The sequence below is a fragment of the Dermacentor variabilis genome, chromosome 2 (genome assembly GCF_050947875.1).
Source record: "Dermacentor variabilis isolate Ectoservices chromosome 2, ASM5094787v1, whole genome shotgun sequence".
NCBI lineage: Eukaryota > Metazoa > Arthropoda > Arachnida > Ixodida > Ixodidae > Dermacentor > Dermacentor variabilis.
Window position 1 is genome coordinate 110612814 of NC_134569.1, and position 14383 is coordinate 110627196.

Below are 14383 nucleotides of genomic sequence, written 5' to 3' on the forward strand. Positions count from 1 at the left end.
CACCTTGTAAAGTGCCGTAGAAAATTCAGATAGACATTTACAGGCCTGCAATTGTCTTGTGCCCAGTAAGCATTGAAATTCAGTTCATTTTCACCAACACCGCTGTGACTGCCAGCCTACTAAGAGCTAGTGCACTTTTAATGCTGTGCTCACCATTGTATGCCAAAATAAATTTGAAGTATCCATAGATTTCTTGCGGTAACCTTTAACTCACATAATTGACAAGAATAATCACCTGCACATTCCCCCCCCCCACCCCTTTTTCTCTGTGCCTTGTTGATTTGGATCATTTATAAATGAATTTGATGCATGTTTTCCCATGTTTTCTCATTTTAACTGAAGATACTGTGGGGATGCGTGACTCTCACGCCTCCCCTGAGATCTAGTTTTCCCGCATGGCTCGTCTCCTGCAGGGCGGCTTCGCCCGCCGCGTGGCCTGGCGCCCGCGGCGGTCGGAGTGGTTGAAGCGCAGTGCGAGAGATGCCGCTAGTGTTGCGCTGCGGCGGGGTTACTTAGGCGCGGGAAAGAAAGGCGCTGTCTCTTTCCCGGCGAGTTGGGGGACAGCGTGGACGTCCCGCGTGCGCGCCGACCCATGCTTCTGCGAGACCGTCTCGCGTAGACGCCTTCGAGCGTGCCACCGTTGGCATGACCGAACACGCGAACGACCAGGCGTTGGGATCCAGCATGGGGCGAACATAATCGCTCGCCCGCGGTGAGTCGGACTTCTAGATTTGTCGCGCGCCCATCGGCATGTTTTGTGGATAGCAACTCGGCTAGCAGGCATTGATCTATGAAAGGTGCAATAAATGCCCTTGTGATTGTTTGCACTACTGTGTTGTCGTTCCTTTGTCCCAAGAGCACGGAGGAGAACCCCATATCTCCCACAATACCTAACCCTACATATAAATATAGTTTGCACATATCATTTCCTCAGTAAAGGCTGCATTCATTTTTCCGTGTTTTTAGTTGTAGCCACAAAATTTCAATGCTAGATATAAACTAAGATTATACTCATGCCTTTAAAACATTGCATTAGATGCTAACCAATTGGGACTTGTTTAATGTCACGTAGCACTCATCATTACGACGTATGCTCCCTCTAACATGTGAAACATACCGTACGCACTGGCATGTAACCCTGAAACGATGCCTAGAGCGCAGGGCTTCTTGCTTTAGCACCAAAATGCCTTTGTTCCCCAAAACAAGCTTCTTTCTACAAATGCAGGGAAGACGACAAGGTTCTGTTGCAAGCCTGCCAACAGTCGGGCACAGAAAAGGGACTGCAGCGAGCATCACAAGCCTTGGGCAGACCTCCTGAGCAGGTACGCTGTCTTGACAATTCATTTAAGCTCACTGAGCAAGCATGATAAGCTCATTGTAGGTAGAGGCAGATGTGCTGTCTTAAAACTGGATAGGATGTGCTGTTTGTCACCACACTGAGAAAAGCATCAACCATTGAAGGTAGTATTGTTGCATTCTTGTGGGAGATGCTTATAAAGCGCCTATTCCTGGAGCAATTGATAACGCTATAGTAGTAGTACGTGTTTGAAGACAGCGATGAAGGTGAGTGTGTTTGTGTGAGCATTTCTCTTTATTGCTGGTTTTGTTAGCATTTACATGTATAGGTAGTACAGAAGAACATCAGTATAATGAAGTCGCACTTGCCACGAAAAACTTTGTTAGATTGTCAATTTCATTAATTCAAGGTTTTAAAATTTCTGCAGTAAAAATAATCTCACAAGGCTCCAGAACATTCCTGGTGGATAGTATCTTGTCATTGAGCACTTATAAACAAATCCCAAGGAAGTGGGGACATTAAGTGTACTTATGAGCACCGGCTTGTGCGGTGCAGATCGCGCTGAAAGCTATGCATCAGCATGGCTTAAGGCATCCGAGATTTGCATGTTGCATCGCACGGTGCTGTAAGTCTTGGACGCCATGGCTGACCGTGCGTAGCGCCCTCAGCAGTCATCAGATGACACCCACAAATTAAAAACAAGTGTAAAATGATGCAGATATTCGTCTTCCTTGAGAAAAAAATAAAAAGGCAGCAGTTTTGCCTGATATGCGAAACATTGATGGCGATAGCAGTGAGATAACTATATGAAGTGAGGGTCATAGTTTTATTAGCCGTATAAATTTCAGTAAGCATTTGCTTGCTAATCAAATTAACCAGCACGGTGTGACATGCACACAGACAAACACGAACAGATCACACTCAATGACCAAGAACACTTGCCATAGCACCGCTAGCGTGATTAAGACCATCGGCAATGAGCAGCAAACGCTTCATATTGGCTCTCACTTCACCGTGTATCAGAAACTTGAGATTATGTGACCTCCAACACAAGGCACGGGAACACAGCGTGCATCAAGGAACCAGCCATACAGGCTCAGCCTTTGCACTTGCCACAGATTACCTCCAAGATATGGTATGTGGTCCGCATACGCACTCAGCTTTACGGACAGCCACGCACAGCCATGGCCAGGGTAAAGGAGCAGCGCTGCATGCTTCCTGCCCCCACTCGCCCTCCTAGCGAGTGCTTGATCACGTTACGACGCTCTCACCCTGTCCCCACCTTCTTGTGCTGAAGGAATCGTCAGCTCTCGTGTTACTCCAAACTACCAAGTGCCCTGCAACCTTCACACGACACATGGCACTGCAAGTGGTGGTTCCTACATACCATACTCTGGCACATCTGCTTCGATAGCAGTTTTGCTCGGAATGTTTATGCGGAAGTATACATGCAAATAACTTCTGCTCAGCCGACATGTCCTTTCTTCTTTTTTTTTTTTTTTTTGCTACATTTACTAGCCATACAGGCTCCAGGTACATGGAACTAAGATGGCAAATGAAAATAGTTTGTTACATCACAAACTTTGTTAAATCAATGTTTGACTGTATACTACCAGACTGAAAAGTTAATGACGAAAACAAAATGCAAAAATGCAAATGCATTTTGTAGCTATATAAGACTTAAGTGCATGCGACATCAATGTATAACAATTTGCGGTATATGTGTGTTAGACATGACCTGCTGTGTTGAAATGTAAATCCCCGTTTGGTCTGACAAATGAACATGGTAATGCGGCCGATGCTTCATTTCATCCCAGTGGTAACTCTGGACAGGCGCAGACTGTACTCTTATTGCATGTGGTTGACTGATGTAAACTAAGCTGCGATTCTTCTGCTGAGTAAAGATTGAAGAATTATATGAATGTAATGCTGGCAGCACATGTTGCAGTGTGCAAGTTATAAAATATTTTGGAAGACTGTGCATCAGTGAACTGCACACTACAATGTAGTTAGTATGAAGTGCTTGTAGTTCCTTGTAATATTTGATTGTAGATGCTTATTTTGAAATTTCTGATTATAATCACGGGTGACTCATTTGAAACAGCTACCTAATTTTTTTAAGCTTCAAATATTGATGTCTGTGATGTGATCAATATCATGTAAAGGCGAAAATGTTAAATTTCTGCTACATGGTGAACATTTCGCCACTAGACTAAAGCTGCCACGAAAGCCCATATTGTTGGAAATTTGTGTATGTGTACTATTTAATTCTGGGAGTTTTTGCCAGTGCCAGCGCCTCGCATGGCCATAGCGATTGATGTGGAACATCCTTTGAACCACAGGCATCACGTAGTACGTGAACTTAGAAGTAGGCAACTTGCCAATAAATCCTCGTATGCTACCTTATGGCATCAAGGCTGCCAAAGTCAAGATCCTTGCTGCCCGGTAATTCGAGAATATGGGGAACCGAGGAGCTCAATTTTTGTTTACCACGACGTGAAACCAACAATACGAGGGGTTTTAAGGACAGATCATCCCAATCTCATGTACACAGAACCGTGCCATCCTACTGGGAATGCAAGTAACACTATGCTCGTTACAGCCAAGAACACACCTTACAAAAGTCATTACCACATCATGAACAAACAGCATTCCTCACACATAAAGAGGCCCATACTGCAGCAGCAAATGAGCAAGGCAAAGGCAGGGTTGTGGACAGCAAGGAAGGAATTAGATAAGGCTATTTGATAAGACAATGCTGTGTTGTGTATTTACCCATGTTCCATATGAGTTGTACTTTTTGCGATATTCTTGACCTGTGACTAGTATAGTGCACATGTACCAGTGTTGAGAGTCATGTTGCTCATGTTCAAATTTTCTGGTGCTTTCATGTTCTAGGTGACGAGCCGCTTTCAAGAACTGATCCGTTTGTTTGAGGCAAGCAAGAGTGACGACGAAGCTGATTCATGACACCGCTAGCGAAGTCTGTACCTGCAAACATCATGTCCTCTTGTGCACATAATTCCATCATCACATTTTCATCAAGGTCATCCCAAAAATTAGTGAAGAGTTCCCACTTGGCAAACGGGGACGCTCATCATGCATGGGCCATGTCACGGTGTACATTCTACCATCATGTATAGTATACCAGCACTTACGAGTCTGTCTAGTCATTGTTTTTGTTGATCTGAAAACTGCTTCATTCTTAACTACCCAAGGCGAATGTAGCAGAACATTAGAAGGCATAGTACCGTATCCTGATTGTAAAATTCCTGGTGTTTTCTGGTGATGGCTCTCAACAACAGATAGCATGCAATGTGTACAGTTAAAGCTGTTGGTTGTTGTTGCAGTAAAAGTATTGTAGCCACACTGTTCAATTTATTTATTTGTGCCTCACTTTGAAGTGCTTACGAACGAATTCTTGGCTCACAGCAGCAAATGTCATGCATTTCTGTAACCTTTCTTGTCATCTAGCCATTATCATCACAGAAGCTCTTAGACACTATGTGCGCAGGCTCAATTCCTTTACAGCAATGATCTAACAAGATAGCATTGTGTCTGCTTATGAAAACATTCAAAATTTTTGTAGCGTTAAAACACAAAGCCTGCTTCTCTGCAACACATTCCATTACTTCTCTACACATTGGATTTACTTAGCCATTATTTTTAAAGCCAATGATACACACACATTGAATGCTGTGAATACAGTATAATCACACAATACGGCAGCACGAAAAGCAAGCTTGGGTTAAGTATTGACAAAGAACCACTGCTTATAGGTTGAAGTTGAACACAGTGTCATTGAAAAAGGTAACAGGTAGTTTGCATACAGTGTGATTTTGCTTTCTGAAAAGGGTTGTTTCTGCTGTAAAGAAGCATTCTTACCAACTGCTGCTCAATTAAAGCCAAAGGAGCTAATTTAAAATGGCACTTGTAGCATCAAGGATGTTGCATTGTGTATTGTAGCCTTGATAGCCTCTGATATATGAATTCAACAAATAGTCAATACATATTTGCTTGCTGCTTATCTAAGTGTAAACATTATTGGGAACATTATGATGCACCTGGCAGCCAAATTGGTTGTTGGGATTCAGTAAGTTGCTAATGGCATTAGGTGTTAATTGACATATGACTGGAGGCACGAGTACCAAATCTTGTTTTCTTTGCCCACCTGGGATTTAGTCAAATTCCATGTCTTGGTTGCATCTTCTAGGCATGTGCATAGGATGAACACAAGCAGCCGCTCGTGTGGTGGTCCTTATTGTGCTTGTATCAACGTCGTAGCATTATATGACCATAGACTGCCATGATTTGACTGCACTAGCTTAGGGGGTGAATCACTTGTCTGTGAAAGCACATGGCACCTGAACCAAACTTCACTTGTCATATTGATGAAACTAGTTCTGCACAAGTTATAGGCACTTTCTGCATTCACTAGTTAATAATGTGCAAGCTCTGCTTTGCAGACATACCACTGTTTGCTTAGCGGAACAGACATAGAAGTGTTTCTTACTTTTTACTTCAGAAATATTGTTGTAGCGACACATTCTTTAACACTTGTAGTTTACTAAATTTCATATGGACAGCTCTTAACATGCAAGCTGTATTCACAACTACCACAGTTGTCATTCCTGTGTGCATACTTGCCGTAAAAGCTCTGAACAAAAGCAGCAGGTGATGCAGCTCCATGCATCGTTGCACTACCTGCATGTGGTATAAAGTGCTCAAGTGCCACACCACACTTGTCTGCAAAGCTGTGCAGTACCGTATACAGCATTATTGTGAACTGGTGCACTAACTGCATTTGAGTTAAGACAACCTAGTAATGTCATTCATGTTTACAACCAAACCTGTGGGCTAACTTCCAGAGATTGCAACCGAGTGCGGCCATTCCTGTAAGCGGTTAACCACAGCGTAGAAAACTTTTGACTGTTTACCACTTCCCAGTGCTCCTGCCAAGTTTCAGCTACCTAAATGGGCTGTAAGGCAGCTATACAGCATATTTCAAAAGCCTCAAAGTTGCTGTGGCCACTGTGAAACTTTTCACTGTAGTAGTTCTTTAGACAGAAAATAGCAGTTCCCTTTGCTCTTCTGAACTTCTTTGAAACATTTACTGAAGGCTGTACCGTAAGTTATTTTTGTAATAAAACGAGACCATCTTAAAAACAGAGTCAACCATTTATTCGTCATCACCTTCAGAAGGCTGGCGCTTTTTCTTCTTTTTTTTGGGAGTAACCGGCTCACTCTTGACTTGCACAGGTGTCTCGGGCTCCTCTTCAGCTTCCTTCTTCTGCTTCTTTTTCTTCTTCTTGGGTGTGACGGTCTCGCTTTTGACCTCGGTGACAGCTGTCGCCTCTTCTGCTGCCTTGGACTTTTTCTTCTTGGGTTTGGGCTCGGCGACGTCCGCCTCGATGTCTTCCTCCTCCTCCTCCTGCTTAAACTTTCTCTTCGCGCCAGCACCCGACGTCGTGGGCAGCGTCGAGTCGGCGGCCGGCTCGTATTGACGCACGACGCTCTTGTGTTCGTACCTGTCTTGCCTGGCCTTGCCCCGAGCCGTGCCACTGATTCTTCGGTTGCCGCCGCCTTCTTCGAGGATTCGCATGCGCGTCTCCAGCTTCGCCCTGTGTTCGACTCCAAGCTCGGTGCCCGTTCCGTCGTCTCCCAGCGCATCGACCCTGGTCGCCAGGGCAGCCTTGGCGGCCAACATACGCGACACCTTGCCTTTCAGCTTCTGCGTGCTCTGGCCTACCAACTGCGCGTGGTAGATGAGACCGTACTTGGGCGTGTCGTGCTTGGTCTTGAGAGCCCGGAAGAGTGCCTTTTCGGCGCCCAGTATTTGCACGGTGGAGGCCGGGTGCTTGGCCAAGTTCAGCAGCGAGCCAGCGTGCGAAATGAGTCGCGCTCCGACCAATTCGCCCACGAGGACGGTCAAGTTGGGCGCCACGGCGATCATGCGGTTCTTGAGGTACTCGAACAGCTGGGCGCGGTAGCTGCTCATCTCGATGATCTCGCGGCACAGGTGCAGTATGTTGAGGATGTCTTCGTCGGACACCTCCGTGCCCATGGACATTTCTGCGAGCTCTTTCACTTTCGCCTCCTGGTCTTCGGGCAGGATCTCGGACAGGTCCGTCTCGATGGCGTTTGTGCGCAAGCCAATCGTCTGAACGGTACGCACGTATAACAGGTTGTCCGTGACCACTTTAGAAAGCTCCGGAAAGTGCCAACCGTACCACTCTTTGCAACGCATGATGTAATTGTTGAGCTCTTTGTCCAGATCGTCAAGCAGAGAGACTGCTTGGATGATCATAGTATCGACCTTGTCGGGGCTGAACTTGAGCTTATACCGGGATAAACTATGTGCCAAACCTAATGCCATGGCGGTCATCTCCTTCTTGGGGAGTCCCGTGATCAAACTGTCCATTTGGGATCGAATGCAACGCATCAACTCTTGGATAGAGCTGTTGGCGACACAGCTGATGTCGAACTTCTCCTTGATGACGTTTCCGAGCTTAGCGTCCGCGACGGCAAGACTCTCGTGCGCTTCCTTTGCTATAACCTTCTTCAAAGCTTTCTTTAGGCTTTTGCTCATCTTACCTTCGACAGCAGCCGTTGCAGCCGCCAAGGCCTCGGTCATGTCCCCAAACTTCTCGAAGTGCTTCAGTTTCACCACACGTGATGCCTTGTCCGGCGTCTCGAAGTCCTGGAACAAGTTGTCAGTCTTCTGGAGCTTCTTTTCATCTAGAACCTTGAAAATGGCGTATCCCGCCGGTGACTCGAAGAGGACTAACATGTTGGAAAGTTCGCTTCGGTCACAACACTAGCCACAACAAATTACGAAAGTTTTTCACCACGTGCACGTAGTGCACGACGCCATGAAAACAGCCGGCACATAAAATATGAAAGCATGCGCGCGGATGAACATAACCAAACGATGTGCAGGATGAAGTCAATGTCCAACATCAACTGCGCATAGTAATTACTTTGGAGCGGCTGCCTTTGTTGCTATGAGCAATATGTTTAAACAGCACAAACAAAATTAAACAACAAAGACCCAGGTTCTTTCACTCACTCACTTACAAAGACCTAGGTTAGCGTTTCTTTAAGCGGAAGAGTGCCTTTATTGGTGTAATTTGGTTTCGTAGTGACGATGGCGATGATGGTAGACTACAGCTTCGCAGCACTGCAAAAATTACGATGTGAATCAAGCATAGTCCCAAAGTAATCTGTAGCCAATTTTTTATTATGAAATTAGCATAATTCTGCCTATAAATCACGAGTAAAAGAGGTACAACGCATGGTACAAAGAGGTACAACGTGAACAATCGTAATGGTCAGGCTAGTCACGCAACATCGTCATCGACAAAACATAATATAATGGCGCAAAATTTGAGCACGCATAATTAATTGCCTGATCGTGAGAATACAAACATTTCGTGACAGAAAAATAAAGCGCTTTTCGCACTAGAAGCTGAAACAAATATGTACACCAGAACTTGCGTGTGATCTTACCCTTGCGTACGTTTCGTTTCCGGGGCTACGAGCCGTAACAACTATTGGGTACCTGCTTTTGCACCAACCCTCCCCTTCACCCCATTGTTCCCGATGCCGAAGTTTGGAAGACTATGTACGTGGGTCAAGGCAGAAAGTCGGTCTAGTTGGTGTGTCATCATTATTCAAAGGCTAGCGCAAAATAGCAGGGACACAGACAGAGAAGACGACAGGACGAGCGCTAAACATCAACCGAGGTTTTTACTGCGAGCGAAGGTACATATATACATTGATCGGTGGTGCATGCGCACACAGGGTTAAAACACTAAGGGCACATTCTAATCAAAATGTGGCAGACTGTTCTGTAAGTGCATTTTTTTTTCTTTTTTGGACAAGGCAAGTGATGCCGTGCTGACACAGTTATCACCTTCCCTGTCAATGTGATATGCCTCACAAATTTCGCGCCCACACCTTATGCCTCCCTTACCAAGCACACACGTGGTATCAAACGCAGGCACGCACCCGCATCGCTTACAATGCATGGCCAAATGGCCGCCCCCCGCTAATGAATCTACCAACGTCGGTCTCCTCGGCATGGGATCGAGTGATGCGATAATGGGAACGCGCCACTGCACTCGGAATTCGTGCGTCGCCATGTGCTAGGATCTTTTTGAATGCCGTCGAAGTTCTTCAGCTACGGCTGCGCGTGCTAACGCGAATCTACCCTTGGCGCAGTGTATGTGTTCCTTGCATTATCACGATTCCTCCGTTGCCGACTGTGCACAGCACTTGCATACATGCAAACATCATAGTGCAGCGCGTATTACAGCGGTCTAGGAATCAATATGCATTATCGTAAGTCGAAAGGTTGCTACGAGTTCCCAACGTGGTATTCAATACGGATAGCCGCGTGCGAGAAATCCAAATGCCATGGTCAACAGTCCATCGTTGTCGTCGCTCCGCAGTTGCTGGGACAGATATATCTGTGCCTGGACGTTTTCCTTTCACGGGTTCTAGTTTCTTTCCCCTTTAAATTATGATCAAGTTTCCACCCACCACCACTGTCCTCATAAAAATCTACACAGCCTATCCTAGGAGTGAGAACAATGCGTCTTTCCTGTCGTCTTCACAGACTGTAAACTAAAAGCTGAACAGGCACAAGAGTGCTGTATACATGCTTTACCTCTCTCTTGCGTCTCTATCCGTTAGGCCTGCTTTTAGAACCATCTCCTCTTGCTGCGTACATCACAGAGACATGCTGGAGCTTTCTGCGGTGTGCTTGGAGCCGGTTCCTCAATGGCACTGCTTTAGACATCCATGAATGCTTACTACACAACAGCAGCAGTGCACCATACATTACCGACACACTAAACGTAATGGATGCAATGTTTCAACCATGCCTGCTGTGTCTGTTGCAGACAATATGCCCACAAATAACGCCAGTTATGAGAAACTAGGTTAGAAAAAAAAAATTAACACACGTGTGAGCAGAGTTCATTATGCATGCAGTGAGCTGTCCCTTAGCATGCTCTGTCAGGTGCCAGTGAGTAAAATCGTGAAGTTAATGTTACTGAAAAATGTAAAGCATTGTGCACATATGAGCAAAGTTGCAGTAATGCTGGGTAAGAATTTTAACATATTGGTATAAAACATTTCCCTCATGTGGAAACAGCGAGCCCAGACATCTGAGGCAGAGAGAAACGTTCACAAGAGAAAGGTGGAGAGATCACTTTGATTGTGTGGCATGCTTCTAGCCTGCTGCTCTGCAGGCAAACAACATAAAAGACAATGCCTCTATGTGCACACGATGCTTAACCATACATTCAGCGTGCCGGTAGACCAGCAGCCTCTAATTATTACTACTAACCCCTGTTGTTCACAAAGTTAGTATACTTGTTTGTACTAACTTCATGCTATCATGCCCTGAAGTGTGGAGTAGCAAGCATGTCAACAGGCCATCTGTGCCTTTCTATTACATTCTCTCCATAGATTCGTGCACAGCATAGATGGTCTTTTTCACGAAAGATGTCCACAAAGCAATGTTTTTAACCCTTTATAGACAAGTGTTGCCTACAGACAACATACCAGAATTCTTTTTCTTTCTTGCCGAGTTTCAGTATTAAATATGAAGTATCCGGCTAAATGTTTTCGGCCGGCACTGAATGACAGGCAACAAGCATCATTTGTTGGTTTAGAGCAGGAACATGGGACGAGCAGTAAGTTTGCCATACGACTTTGCATTCCTTTGAAAGCAGTCAGAAGAGAGACCGATCCAAGATATCCACAAGCACTGGTGTAACACAAGCGATGTAAAGCAAATGAAATGTACACCCATAGGTCCCACATAACTGCCTGTACAAATTCCAATCAAAGCCATCGGCAGCTTGGGTGAAGCCCACTTCCAGTTTTCAGCATGGTGTTTCCTTCCTATTGCGTAACTCTTTCCTCGCCATACCTTACAATGCCCTGTGCAAGAAGTTAATACTGCTAGTGCTCCTATGAACTTGCTGTGCCGTCTGGTTTATTGCCCGAGAGCTAAATTTTCGTTTCCTCGAGTAGTCCCCCCCGCTCACCCTCCGCAGGAGCTGCGAGTTTTAACAGCAGTACATAGAGCGTGGTTCATATCATTCGGTCGTGAAAATGGCAGACGCTTCGGTCGCCAGGCGCTTGCTCAAACGTCATTCTTGCGATTCTATTGCATTCTAAAGTGATTTAGATGAATCTAGCAGCAGTGATTCTGGGGACGAATGTAGATCATCGGATTTTAGTTTGGATGATGGAGGAGGCCCTTGGAACCACTAGGCAGAAAACATAAAAAAAAAACTCATGTTAGATGGTTCCTGGAATGAGGTTGCCGCCCACCTAGAGTAGAACCGAGGCTTACCCCGGGATACTGTTTCAAAAATAAACGTTTATTCCTTCTCCTCCTCCTTTTCATGACCTAGAAGGTTGAAACTTTTACATGTTATAGGTAATCGTTGTGAAAACATTGTGTATTTCAGATTTATTCCTTCGGTTTTTTTTTTTCGTTTTATGCTATCGATGCAACAATGCAAATGTTTTAGCCATGTTTCAATAAATTTTTCTTCTCACAAATAACATTACACATTAAGCCCTAACATTTGTTTTTAAAATTAGTATCTTTAGAAAGTATAAGCATTTAGCTATAGATTGATATATAGCATGACATTGTAACCATGATAATACCAACAAAAAAAAATAATTACTAAAGCCTTCATAAAGTGGCCTAGTTTCTCATGGCAAGGAAAGTTAAGTTCCCGCAAATAATTTTTTTTCTTTTTGGTTGAACATGCATATTTTTCATGTGTTTTGCACATTCAGATTGAAAATAAAAAATGGGGGGGGGGGGGGGCATTTATAAGCCTCGTCTTCAAAGGGTTAAAAAGGCTTTCGAAATTAGGAAATTCCTTCTCCAAAGTGTGACACGCTAGTGGGGCATGAATCGCATAACTCTCAGACACAGTTTTCTCTCTAGGTATAAATGACAGCTGGCATTTGCCTCCCTCTCATGATGCACTCTTTCCTGTAATACTATTAACTTTCAGTTTCTACAGTGCGACTAGCAATGGACGATGTGTCATGTGCTTTCAACAAAGGCTATCGCAAACAGTTCCCAGTTCGCATGGGGGCAATAATAACAGCCTGTGTTAATTCCAGTGTTTCTGAAGCATTCCATTCAGCCTAGAGCATAGACCTCCTACAGACTACAAAATACCATATTTCTGCCATGGCCTTTCCTGATTTTTACTATTTGCTCACAAATGGCCAATATGTCCGTGCTAAAATCAACCGTGTTCTTTTTTTCTTCTTTCATCCCTGCTGTGTGCAATGCAGAAACAACGGCACTAGATGCACCAAAGTACTTTTGTTTAAACAGATGTCGAACGAAACAAACAAGAAATCACATTGTTTCACTTTCTACACAACAATGCTATGATGAGCCTGAATGAGTGCTCAGTAAAATGCAAATTGACTTGCACCTGAAAAGACCCCTGGAACACTCCAAAAAGTTTATTTGTACTTTTAGGAACGGAAAACATCGCTTTTGTTGGACTAATTACAAAGCAATCAAAACTTAACGTCCTCCGAGTTACTGCTCTCGGTTTCATTCAATCAGTTCGTTGAGGCACTGATCCTCTGCATAAAGCTTTGCCTTGCACGGCTGGCTTGATGTATCCACAACTTCAAGCTCAACCTCAATGTTGAGCAACTGCGCCACACACTCTTTGGCAACAGACTTGACGCCCTGAAGCGCAACACAGTTCGCGATGACTTGTATGCTCTTGAACTTTTCAGCAAGGGGCCTGATGTCACCAACTGGCACGAAGTCGTCATTACCAAAGTCCACAAACGACACCTTGCACTTGCCATCCTCGGGCACAGAAAGCACTGCTGCTCGATACCAGATCCCATCGGCAGCATAACGTGCACACACTGCATCACCAAGCACTGGTGAAGGTAGCGGCGTGTTTGGAACCGAGCTATTCAGCTCGGCCATCATGGTCTGCAATTCAGAAGCCAGGCTGGACTGCTGCAGATAGAACAGCCCACCAGGGTCGGCAACATGTGTAATGACAGCCTTTGTACGTCCATCAGGTAGAGGCCTTTCCGAGAATGTCTTCTTTGGTGCCTAAAAGAAAAAACGTTAAGAAGAATAATTACAAATTTTTTCGCTTGGCAAGTACAAGATGCTCAGGCAAAGACAGGGATGTGAATGCAACCCAAATGGAAATGATGTAGCACTAGTCCAACCAGATAACAGCTTGCATTGACTGATAGTACACAGCATGAAACAGCTAGTTGAAGTGCGAGTGAATGAGTGCACTACCACCTGGTAAATGACTGACTGTGGAATACTTCTTATTAGTTGGAGGCCAGTACCCACAGGTACAGCTTTCCAATTTTTGCAATAATCTCAAAGGAATGTAGACCAATATGACGGTAAGCACTGTGTCATAGGGCGCATCTGTGAAAGTAGTGAAGCTAGGTGGATGCACATGACGAGTCCTCCAGACCGAGCATCATCTACAGAAGTGGCATGCACATTAGGCCACTCCATTCAGCGCAACATAGCCCCCTTCTGCTTATCTGCTTCCAATGCAAGCAGAAATACACACACCTGTTTTTGAGCAAGCAACACATAATTCCCATAGGCAATTCTATTCTCATCTAGTGCTTGGAACCACGTGCCATATCCAATGCAAGCACGTGTGTAAGAAAAAGAGAAGTGGTACTATCAGTAACGCACAGGTTTATGTAGTCAGAAGCGATAAACGGTTTACGGCTAACCACCGTTACATTTGAATGGCATCTTTTGCTGGGCCATATTAGAAAAAGAAATTGCACTAAAGCACATTTTGGAATCTATGTGAAGCGGGTAATGAAATGCTATAAATTTGCACATTCCGGTATTACAGCTTTGGCGCAACAGAAACTGGCACGCGCGCATGTACTCTTTTGCACAGCTGTGCTGTGCAATGTGACAACTCTTATATTGCCTTGTATTTCTTAATTTCTGCTCGCTTACTTTAGAAGCATATTTGCTACAATAAGGATATTTATGTATGATTTGTTTAT

At 44.7% G+C, this 14383-nt stretch overlaps 3 protein-coding genes across 5 annotated transcripts in view; 1 reads left to right on the plus strand and 2 right to left on the minus strand.

The window, feature by feature from the left end:
• The window catches only part of mute (gon-4 like protein muscle wasted), a 49793-nt gene extending 41613 nt beyond the window's left edge, over positions 1 to 8180 (plus strand). For all 3 annotated transcript variants that reach the window (XM_075681684.1, XM_075681685.1, XM_075681686.1), the window contains 2 exons: positions 1226 to 1322; positions 4196 to 8180. In XM_075681684.1, coding sequence (XP_075537799.1) covers positions 1226 to 1322; positions 4196 to 4267 — 169 coding nt within the window. In that variant the 3' untranslated portion in view covers positions 4268 to 8180. The remainder of the gene's footprint in view (positions 1 to 1225; positions 1323 to 4195) is intronic.
• On the minus strand, positions 6457 to 8387 carry nop5 (nop5 ribonucleoprotein). Its single transcript, XM_075681687.1, has one exon. The coding sequence runs from the start codon at positions 8085 to 8087 to the stop codon at positions 6477 to 6479; it is 1611 nt and encodes a 536-aa protein (XP_075537802.1). The 5' UTR covers positions 8088 to 8387; the 3' UTR covers positions 6457 to 6476.
• A 4412-nt stretch (positions 8388 to 12799) lies between these two features.
• The window catches only part of LOC142572524 (tudor domain-containing 6-like), an 81832-nt gene continuing 80248 nt past the window's right edge, over positions 12800 to 14383 (minus strand). The window contains exon 24 of the mRNA XM_075681690.1: positions 12800 to 13436. Coding sequence (XP_075537805.1) covers positions 12912 to 13436 — 525 coding nt within the window. The 3' untranslated portion in view covers positions 12800 to 12911. The remainder of the gene's footprint in view (positions 13437 to 14383) is intronic.

Excerpts from the sequence above, each read along its gene's own strand:
- nop5 (XM_075681687.1), bottom strand. The coding sequence starts at position 8,087 with ATGTTAGTCCTCTTCGAGTCACCGGCGGGATACGCCATTTTCAAGGTT.